General features: G+C 35.1%; 2 protein-coding genes across 3 annotated transcripts in view; one reads left to right on the forward strand and one right to left on the reverse strand.

Annotated features, from left to right (window-relative positions):
- Positions 1-858, reverse strand: part of LOC142358689 (WASH complex subunit 1-like) — a 34631-nt gene extending 33773 nt beyond the window's left edge. The window contains exon 1 of the mRNA XM_075410207.1: positions 565-858. Coding sequence (XP_075266322.1) covers positions 565-752 — 188 coding nt within the window. The 5' untranslated portion in view covers positions 753-858. The remainder of the gene's footprint in view (positions 1-564) is intronic.
- The window catches only part of LOC142358690 (V-type proton ATPase subunit H-like), a 462227-nt gene that overhangs the window by 249993 nt on the left and 200496 nt on the right, over positions 1-11738 (forward strand). The gene's annotated exons all lie outside the window — the stretch shown is intronic.

Raw genomic sequence — 11738 nt, forward strand, 5'->3', positions numbered from 1 at the left:
AAATATTAGGCTCTGCAAAACTTTGTGGTATCAATTCCATAAAGTTATATATTAATACAGCATCGATCAAAAACAATTTCTATAAGAAATCAAATTAAAAGTGAAAAAAAGGAGCCAAATGGACGAAAAACCGACTAAAAACGGTTATCTATCTGCGCCGTTCTCTCAAGAACATTTTTCAATGTCAGAAAGTCATTCACTGAACGTAGCGCATGATCAAAAAAATTCTCTCGCTTAGCGAAAATCTGTTCACAATGACAGCTTTTCTCAGCTTCGCTTTTAGGTCAAAATGCCGCGTGAACAAAACTACTTCCTGTAAAAAAAAGACCGAGAGAAAACCAATACTCCTCTTCGAGTCGCAAAAAAACAAGAGAAGGCCAATAATAGCCCCAGCTATCGCTGTACGGCTATTAATTAAAGACTTAACCTGACTAATATCACTGTTACAAACTTCGTTTCAGAGCAATTAAACACCGCAAATAATGTGACCCTCTAGAGAACTATTTTGGCGCCGAATATTTAAGCAATCGGTAAAAGCTACAGAAAGAAATGCGTTCAACTAACCTGACACGTGAATCGACAGTCTGGAATACGAGGTCAGATAGAGTGGCCAGTGCTTGGAGGGAGTCGGCCACGTGCAGCATAGTGTCCTCACGGGGCAATCCATCTGGTACCAAGGGCACACTCAGGATCCCACTGGGAATAATACTACTGCAGCTGCTATTGCTACTCAGACTGTCTCCAATAGTCATCTCAACACATCAAACAATATGCAATCTTCGTCAACTAAAGCGCTCAATTCGACAAAAACTCTTTCGTGAAATGCCTATCAGGTACATCTGAAAATTACATCAATGGGCTGAATTCATCGAAGTAATACATGATAAAGTTTTCATCAAATAAAATTAATCCAGTATACCCGTTAATTAAAAGCCATACCACCTTTTTACTCTCTTTTAAGGAATTGACAAGTACATTTCAAATCAAAATGAGAGGCTCCGCGTTCTGCTAAATATAAAAAAACTTCTGATCTCTTTTTAAAATTCTTTTAAATTGTGCTTGAGATTTTATTTTCCGAGAGGAAGATTTCAAGAGGAAGTTTATTCCATTTCAGAACGTTTTTGTTGGAGGAAACGGCTGCTTGTTATAAATACGCTAAGTTGTTCAGTTCTGCATTTTTTTTCACCAAACAACCCCCAAAAAACAATTATCAGTACGACATGCACGTCGAAACACTCATTTGAGTGATAAGCAATTGTGTTGGTAAAACGTCAGATTTCATCATACCATCTCTTCCCCTTTCAGAATTTTTTCTCTCCCCAATGTATTTGTCGGTGCATCCGGTGTTTTGGCAAATTAATAATAAGAAAAATTATAATGAAGAATTACCCGTATAAAGAATATATGTATGCATATAAAGGATCACTTTATATATAGTGATCCTTTGAACCGTTCCGACCCCTCTTGAGGTGGGGAGGAACTATACACTCAAGTGGGTTTTTTTGTTCAGACAATTTTGGCCGATCGAAATATTCATCATAGAGTTGAGACTGGTATCATTAGAAAGCTTGTCCAGCGTAGACCATGGAATTAAAACGATTTTTTTATTTTCGTTTTTGACAGGGAGCTATCGAGGTTTAAACTTTCGAGAAAATAGAGTGAATTCCGTTGATTTCATTCACCTTTTTTCGGAATTTTTTACTAAAATTTCGCCAATTTTGATAAAATTTAATTAAATTTTTCAAGGAAATGTTGTTGATATTACGTCTAAAGACAAAATATACTTTCAGTTATTTTCATTGAATTTTTTTGTCACCAATTTCGGCCAAATATTTCACAAAATTCAGACTTTTTCATTAAAGAACAGCACGAAACAAGTTTCTTTAGTCCACTCTGATTAAATTTGCAGGAAGTGCACACCCAAATACCACTAACACAATCTTTGTAGACTAAAAAGGGGGCTAATTCCACTTCAACTTCCGTTGAGAGTGCTCTGTAAATAAAACTTTGCCGTTTTTTGCTAACTTTATTCGTTGATTATCAAAAACGCAGCATTTATTTTTGATTCTTTAACTAACAAAATATCTATATCAATGACATTCCAAAAATTAAATATTCCTAATGGACAATCAGCATAAGCAGGACTAGTTCTTTACCAATCTTGGACCGTTACAATCCAAAGATAATTCGGATTGTCGTCAGTCGGTTTTTTATAAAAAAAATTCGATCTTTTTTATATTAATTAAATAACAGAACGTTTCAAATCAAAGTTCACTAGTGATAGGTCCTATTGGGTTCCTAATTAGCTGGAAATTAATTTATCTAGTCGATTGCTTGAAAGCTTATGGTCGTTTTGACTTTTAAAATATTTGATTTTTAAATAAAAAATGGCTTATTGAACTTTGCCTTCATTTTTCTCTTAATTTGGTCAACTTATAGCTTAGTGTCAGCAATCGTAGAGTGCCCCTTCTTTCTGCTGAATTCAAATTTATTATTTATTGCTGTTTTACGCCTTAAGTTATGGTGTTCTGGCTTTGATACTACTAGACTTCACAATTTTTTTTTTAATTTTCAGGTATTTGCACACTTTTCATGTTTTCTAGTTTTGTCAAATTATCACGTTAGTGTCAGTTCATATATCACATTTTTCGCGTTCAAAATAACGCGCAATTGATAATATTCAAATCCTTAAAGACATAGATTGTGGTTCTTTAACTTTTCGACAGTACTTTCTCGAAGAAATTAATTGAAATTTTTTATTTTGTCTTTAACTGTCGTTTTTACTTTGTCTTTCTAGTCGCATTTAATTTCCTGTGTTATGACCCGGTTTGATTGGCTTTTCCTGGAAAAGTAGATGAGCCGATGTTCTGATACTAGAAGATAGATAATGGTTTTCATGACTTTGAAAAAAATTGTTTTCCAAAATGAAAAAAAAAAAACATTTCAAATTCGCAATTTTGTTCCTTTTATTGTCTGTTTGTTACATGGTCTCGTTAATTAAAGGTTAAAGATGATATTATTTTTGTCAAGAAAAGGTGTCAAAAGGGATTGGTGTCACAAAATCTAATGTTTTTAAAGACTTCGTTATGGCTTTACTGGCTTCGGGTTTTTCACAAAAAAAAGTAAATTAATTTTCGATTGTTGTCATATTTGACGTTCTTTCTTGTAGAAGTAAGACTTGTTCTGGATAAATGCAGGTTTCGAGGGCTTCCTGTGGAAGAATAAACGGAACCTATTCAAGTTTTTCATTTTGCAATTAATGGCTTTCATATCTTTGGAAATAATTTTTTTTCGATAACAAGTATAACATAATCTTGTTTTTCTTTTTGGTCTCATTGTTACCTAGTTTCATTAATGAGAGATCACATAAGACATTTCAAGGGAAGGTGTAAAAAGTGATTGGTGTCACAAAATCTAATGTTTTAAGAGAATTCGTTATGACTTTACTGGCTTCCACACGGGTTTTTCACAAAAAAAAGTAAAATGAATTTTTGATTTTTGTCACATTTGCCGTTCTTTTTGTAGACGTACGACATATTCTGGATAATTGCAGGTCTCAAGGGCTTACTTTGGAAGAATCGACGAACCTATTCAAATTTTTCATTTTGAAATTAATGGCTTTTTTGTCTTTGGAAATAAATTTTTTCCGAAAAAAAAAACAAAAATTACATAAATTTGAATTTTTTCATTTTGAGCGGCCACACGAATGAGCGGCCCCATAATAAATTATCGGTGTTCGACGAAGGTGCAATCGAACATTTTTTGGGGGCCAAAGTATGGCTTTACGGCTTCCAAAGCATTTTCTGGCAAGTTTTAATTGATTTTTAGTTTGTTGTCTATTTGTTGTTCTTTTTAAAACTGCATAAAAAATTGAATAACAAGAGTTCTTATTTCCCTTCTATAGAAGCATTGGTAATTGGAAACCTATGGGATATTTTAGTTGATTCCTAATGGTTTATTAATTGGAAATTAATTGTTTTTTTTAAAAAAAATTCGGCGAATTTTCTAACTTTAAAGTTTCTGTTCTTTTTTGTCTAATTGTTACCAAGCTTTATTATGAACTGGTGAATAACCATTTTTTCTGGTGAATTACAAGTTATTTCGTTTATTTTCAGTTTTATCTAACGCTATTTTGACTTTGTTATTCAGTTTTGTTTTTTAAAACGGACATAATTTTTTTGATGTAATTAATGTTTGTTGTTGTTGTTTGATTTTGCCGTTCGTCTTGGCTCGCTTTCTTAATATCGGCATATCTCATCAATCTAATGCATCATTTTTTACTCCACTGAGTTATTCGCTTTGGAGGCTATCTTTTCTTTCATACACCAGTTTTTTTTTTTTTTTGAAAAATACTTGGAATTTTTTGTGTTTTTCCATCTGTTCCTTTGATAGACAATTATGCCAAAATTGTGGATGTGCGGGATCGGAACCTTATGTGCGATCGCACATTACCGAGCCGCCTTGTTTGTTATATAGTTCAATAATAAGGTACGTTTTTCCAGTACTTTGCAACTTGTACACCCACACATAGTTCTGAGGCTGCATGATTTTTTTCATAATTTTGCGTAAAGTAACCTGAATATAAAACTAGTACCTTCTTTTTAGATTGTTCATCAAATAAAACTTCAGCTGAGCAGAACACCGTGAAAATATTGGCTAACTGGCATGAGTGCATCTAAAAATCTGAATCGGATTTATTCAGTCTAAATCAGATGCACTTAAAATTTCTGGTAGTCTGTGTTATACGCCTGATATACGCCAATCAAAATCCACTGTGCCCGACAAACATTTAAGCGAATAAGATGATTACAAGCAGTTCTCGATAACACAATAAGGTTGCGACTTGGAGGTAGATGAGATTGTTTTTCGAAAAGTTAGGCAGCTTCGAGTTCATTATCCATACAACTGCTTTCTTCTGCACAATCTCTAATACAGACAAGATTGCCTTGCTTGGCTTCCATAGCGATGAAGCGTAATTGACAAATGGAGTCTGCACTAAGATAGATTTTCTGACATTATGAGTAACAAATCAATCATAGTCGATTAACTGTCAAAACATAGCTTTCGAGTTGAAGATAAGGAGTCTCTCTAAAGAAGAAAAATGTTGTATTGGACAGAGTTAACTATGTGGTGCTTCGCTTTCTACTGGAAACTTTTTTAAAAACGTAGATAACCAAACTTTGATATACAAAGAGAGAAAACTCCTCGAACAGACAACGGCCTCATACAATTCTTTTAGCGTAATTGCTCTGAAATTAAACTCCTCTTTCACAACGGACAAACCTGACCTGTCACTTCTGCTCCATTGTACATGCCTATCGTTTGAGAGGTCCTGTTTAAGCAATTTACAATAGTTAATTTTTCCTCACATTTTTTCACCACCCTGAATTGCGACATTTTCTTTTTCCTGTCCAATTATTTTTTTTTGACGAAATAACACTGTTCCTTAAACGTTGGAAGGTCACAGTACGATTGTTTCCAAACCGTGTTGCAGTTCTTCGCTTCCTTTAGATTACAATTAACTATTTTTTTTACAGCTTAAACAATTTATGTATTTGCAGACTGAATTTTTGCCAAAGAAAAATGTTTTTTTTTTTTCAATCAAAAATTTAAATTCTCTCGTTAATCAAAGTTTTCCCGTTGCATATTCTCAAGTGCAACCGATTTTTACCGGTGCACATTTCTCTAACATTGCACTAAAAATTTTGGCAAAAATGTGCATTCCGTTTCCATCTTTGCATTGGAAAAGTGGACTCCAATCCTAAACTGACAAGTCTATAGTCAAAATTTACATGCAAAGAATTTTCTTCTTCTTCCTTATTATAAAATTGGGTCGCCTATACTAGGGTTTTGAGGGAAAAATTGATATAAACATAAACCGACAAATGTTGGAAGAAGTGCTCTTGAACGCCAGGCGAGGCAATTTAATTCATGGTCTTTAGTCTAGATCAATTTTTCTTTATGGGAGCAAAAAAATTTTGACCCCACCCATTGATACAAGGTAGCTTAGTACGATGTTTTATCAATGCTAGTCTATCGGCAATAAAATGAGTGTACTTGCAATACTCAATTTCAAGCGGGCAAATTTTCTAAAGAGGAATCTTGCACTGACTTCAGCTCCTATTTTGAAGTAATATTCGGCTATTCATCCAGTTATAGCTGTTTTGAACGAATTGGAGTTATCAGATGTCACCAAATCTCATACTAAAAGAGAACACCCTTTTATCCGAAAACATAACGTGACAAAAATACGAACAGAAAATATAGGACTCACTGAAAGTTCTGCAATAACTCAGCATACCAATGTTCAATCAATTTAAAAGGCAATAGCTTTAATTATTCAACACGAAGTTCATCAGAAAACGTCTCTTTTCCAAACCGTGACAATTAAAGCATCTTGCTCAAATACGTTTTACAAATATAAACAAATGAAGTTGAAAACAATAACAGATAGTGAGGCATGAAGAATGCCAAAATTGCTGAAATATAGGACATGGTTCTATAGCAGCAATATAGCTATCTTTTCAATAAGCTACCTCTATTGATCAACAGAGTAAAATCTCACTTGAAGAACAAACTGAATTCTCTTGATTACTCTATAATATGGAACTAAACCCTCTTGAGTTTCAAAGCCTACTTGCCAAAATATTATCAGTGTTCCCATTTCCAGTTTTCACAAGAACAGCAAATCTTGGCTGGACTTTAGAAAATGCACCTCTTGTTGACAATCAGTCAACCGGGCGACACTAGATTGATTTTTAAACGATAAAGTCTTTAGAATCTGCACATACACGCTATCAACGTTTTGAAGATTAACAGATTACACATAACCGAATACCATTGGAAGAATTGCTGTCGAGCGACTAGTGGGAGCTCTAATTGCAGCCGGCTTTACTGCTTCAGTCGGGGTGGCTGGGGGGTAGTCTGGAGGTTAATATATAAGCCACTATCTATCTATTTATTAATCGCGTGAACACTTAAGGCGGCAGGTTTTAGAGGCATCACTGAGCAGCATGTTTTAACAGTACTACTGAAGAGCACGGTTAAGCGGTTGCATAATTGGGGTTAATGACCGAAAAAGTGTGATTTAAGGTCATTGGCCGATTAATGTTTCTAAAAGGTCATTGACCGAAAAATGTTACAAAAAGGTCATTGACCGAAAAGTGTTGCCAAAAGGTCATTGACCCAAATGTTGCTAAGAGGTCATTGACCCAAATGTTGCTAAGAGGTCGTGTCAACTACCAAAAAATGCTTTGCGAAAAAACCTTTTGCTGCAAATTCGTTGTTAACGAAAAGCAAAATATTCGGTGTTTGGATAAACAAAAACAATAATGTCGAAAAGATCATTGGCCGATTTGTTGTTAAGAAAAGGGTTTATGACCAAAAACTTCTTCAGAAAACGTTCCGTGACCCAAAAGCTTTTGATACTGAAAAGGTCAACCATCAGAATTGTGTCAACAAAGAGCGTTTATAGTATTGTTTTTCGTAGTTCATTGTGGAAAAATTGTTGTTGATGAAAAACGCTGTCTTGAAAATTTGTGAACAAAAAGTCACTCACTGAAAACGTCAAGGATTAAAAGGTGGATGATGGAAATTTGTTTTGCCAAAGTTTCACTGTACGAAAGTTTTTTAATACATAAGAATTCAGCGAACAAAATTTGTGAAGCATAAAAGACCCAAAAGGTGCCGATGCAAAAACCGAAGTTAGGTGGCAGAAAATATATATGACAAAACTGAGGTCTTGAAATCTATAAAAAAATTTAGCGCTTAGTAGAGGAATTTTTCATCTTAAGGGCTGTTACAAACTAGTACATAAAAAACATGATAGGTATATGATTTTCCTTCTTTAAGTTTTTCGAAGAAAATTTTGTTAGTGGCATTAGCCACCCCTTTAACTCAGTTCTGTGTGTTGACTTCTCAAAAGCTTCCGCGAAGGCTTGCCAGATATACCTTTTTATCAGCACATTCCTCGTATTGGGCACATCCATCGTGTTCTCACTAGCACATTAATCATTATTTTAAGAACTGGAATTCATTGTTTCAATCAGGATCTGTTTTCTCTTCTTTTTTGAACTGTTGCATCTCTCCCTCTTCAGTTTTTTTCTCAATCTTTCTTTTTGCTTTTGTGCGATCTTCTATTTTTTCTGCTCTTCAAGTGTTTTCTCTGATATTCTTTTTGCACTTCTTGCGTTCGTTCTCTCGCTCTTTTTTCTCCTTTCTCTCCCTCTTTTTTCTTTTCTTGGTTGTTTACTTCTTTTCTTTTTGCCTGTTTTTGATTCAATTTTTTGTTTCCGAATGTTTTTCTTACAGTGGGGTCATGATGTTCTTATGGTTTTTGTTGCATTGTATTCTTTCTGTTCTTTTCTGTCTCATCAATTTTGATCTTACCCTCTCTTTTCTCGTTAATTCCTTTTTCGCTATTCACTGCCGTTGGCTTTTTCCCAGACTCTTGTTTTTTTCTGTTTTCCTTCTCTGCTTTCAACCTTCTTTTGTTCTGTCTTTTCGGTTTTTCGGATTTAGAAATCTATTTGCTCTCCGATTCATTATATATTTCTGCTGCTATCGATCTCTCTTTATGTCCCTCTTTTTACCTCATTCTATCTGTTCTGATTTTTTTAGTGCTCTGTGAGAACGTCTATGAGTCCTAACTCGCATAAAACTTTTCTTTGACATATTTGGCTCTCTTCATTTTTTGTTGGTGTGTCCAAATTAATTTTGACAAAAAAAATCATTGAAGCGATTTCATGTACACTAGTTATCACGAAAAATTTTTCAATGAGAATATCAATTGTTAAAGTTTCAAGATAAGATGCATTCAGATAGTCTTTACGGGGACCTGCTAGTTAAGACTTAAATTGGAAAAATGACACCGATTTCGGCGCACATTTCATTTGACTTTTAGGAGTAAAGTACCACCCTCACGCACAACGCAGAAAGTCAAGGACGTACAAACACTCGAAAAGTCAGAATGGTCTAGCGAAAAGACATCGTTCGAGAGCAGTTAAACACTAACATGCTGGCTGAAATCGCCAACAAAACTAAAGTCAAGATCAAAATTGTCACAATATTTCTGCCATAAAACAATCTAGATAAATGGTTGTAGATTTATTTTAGCTTTACAAGACAGGTACCACAAAAACGAAGAAGTGCCGAAAGTCTCCAGCTGACAATTACAGATAAAACAAGGAAGCTCGAGCGTCTGTGCGTGCACAAAACTAGTTTCGACCTTCCACCAACATAAATACTTAAACGGATATTAGCTTCAGGCTTTAGGCGAGGCAGAGCAAATAATGAAAACATTTTTAAAAACTTCTGTTTTGACCATTACTTCGAAACCACTGCGAGCCGATAGGAAGCTCATAATAAAAAAACTTAAAAATTGCTATTATTTGTATTACCGCTTCTGGAATTAAATGCAAAACTAAAATAACAAAATTAGATTAAAAAGAAGGGTGTGAAATTTATACAAGATTTAAAAAGAAGAGTACAACCGAATGCTCGTATAAATTAAACAAATTGCAAACAACTTTCCTTCCCACTTTGAAAAAACTATATGCGTTTTTATTTGAATGAGGCGGTCTTCATTTTTGTAATACTATCAAAAACTCTTTGCATTTAAAAGTGAACAAAAACTATTCGAACAAAACTTCAACGTCTGTTCTTATCACGAGCTTAGAAAAAGTCTAAGACATGAAACTTCTGGCCCTACCAACCTTAAGTAAGTTAGTCTGGTGATCAGAAAAATTATTTGATTCAACGCCGAATACCGCATCGGCGCTGCAGCGGAAGACTAAATCAAGTAAGTTACCGAGAGGTAAAACCGTATCCCATACTTTGAACATACCATAAAAATACCGATAGGGATGAAATCGATGAACGCAAGCCTGTTAGTCAATTGTCCGCCAGCAGAGCCTCGTTTTATATACACAACCTCAATTTTTGTTTCCATTTCAAGTTTTTCAACTCACAGAATATGATCTGCGCTCGTTCTCAAAGTTAAATTGGAAATTGTTAACTTTTCATGACTGCCGAGGAACTATTTCCTGTACAAAGTCATTAAAATTCAGCATAGGCTGATGTCCCGACGTCGCTAACTTTGCCAACTATTATTGTCTGCAATTTTTTGGTGTTCAGTTGAAATTTCAAAGCATTGACAGCGTCTTGCACATCAGCATCTGATTTCTGAGCACATAGTCCAGTTCATCTTACTACGATGTAACACTTCTTTGACTCATGGCAATTTTTCTCCAGCTGCAATTCACAATTTAAAAACCAGAACTGAATCTTAACATGAAAACTCTTGCCACCGTCAAAATTTGATGGAACTAGTACTTCGGTATAAAAAAAGGTCAACTCGTTTAAGCATAAAGCAACTTTGACTTACGCCAGCAGTTCGAAAGAGGAAAGGGAAGAAAAAATTGATGTTTTTGCCTATGCTGGGAAGGAGCAAAAAATATGGTAGGTTCAATTATTGTTGTGCTCAATAGAAAAATACCTGGTTAAAGGGGCTACTCAACAAACACAATTGAAAATATCGCAATCGCAGTCTAAAACCTTATCGACAACACTATACCTCTTTGCTACTTTATCACTTAAAATTGCCTTTACGTCAGCTAGAGACATAATTTCGGATTGGGAGCAATTTAGATGAAGACAAAATTAAAGTCCAGTACGAAAAAGTCACTCGAGAGCGAAGAAGTTCAGAGCAAAAACACAAAAAGTCAAGCACAAATTTTGCATATAAGATAAACACAATTAAAATAACTACCCCAAACTTTGTTCTAGAGCAATTAAAAACAACCGACTAATGTCGCGCGAATTGCTCTCAAACGACGGGCGAGCGGTTGGCTTCGGTAGTAGCCAACTGGCGTCTTAGGGATGCTAGCATTGGGGAGGGGGGGGGGGTCAAGCGATTGGGAGATGAGCGAGAGCTGGAAGAGAGGGGGGATCCACATCGACAGGTTGTAGGAGGGTGTACGAGGGGTGTTTGGGTGGGGGCTGGGGTGACAGAGAGGGGTCAAACATTTAAGACTAGAACATGTCACACCCTGAAATTGTCCCCTCAAGGCTGTTTCGGTGAATCAGATACTTAGAGATTAGTAAGGCCTGCTTATCCCGTTTTTGAGGACGAAAAGTCAAATGGGTCAGACAAAAAATCGGTCAAACCAAAAATTGCATAAAAAGACCACAGGACCAATACATTTGTTACAAACTTTGTTTGAGAGCAATTAAACAACTTGTAAATTTGAGATTTGTTTCATCAATTCCGTAATACGGAACGAATTTTACTAAGCAATCCTGATCTTTGCTTCCATAAAACTTTGAAAAAACCCCTCATAATGAATTTCAGACAATTTTTGATGTACATTTTTAACGTTTGGATAAAATTTTCATTAAAATTTAAAAGTTTTTCAGCACCTCAGCAAAAAAAGGACATGTAGAAAACACCATGTTGCAAAAAAATCTGCTTTGTAACGGCTTTGAGCTAAAAACACGTATAACCACTGCTGAGTATTCAAGCTGTATTCGGACAGAATTTCGGTAAAAAAATGAGCTAAAAACAAAAAGTAAACTGCTTTGAAAAATCCGCATGTGAACAATTGATTTTCTCTGACGTTCCAAAAAAATTTTCACATCTAGTTTCCTCAACCTCTGGCAAAAAATGAACGATCCGCTCTCATCTCTGCTTCTGACTGCTGTTCAGCAGAAAAAATTTAAATCGCTTTAACGTGCGGTAT

The sequence above is a fragment of the Convolutriloba macropyga genome, chromosome 2 (genome assembly GCF_964194025.1).
Source record: "Convolutriloba macropyga chromosome 2, txConMacr16.3, whole genome shotgun sequence".
Lineage (NCBI taxonomy): Eukaryota > Metazoa > Xenacoelomorpha > Acoela > Convolutidae > Convolutriloba > Convolutriloba macropyga.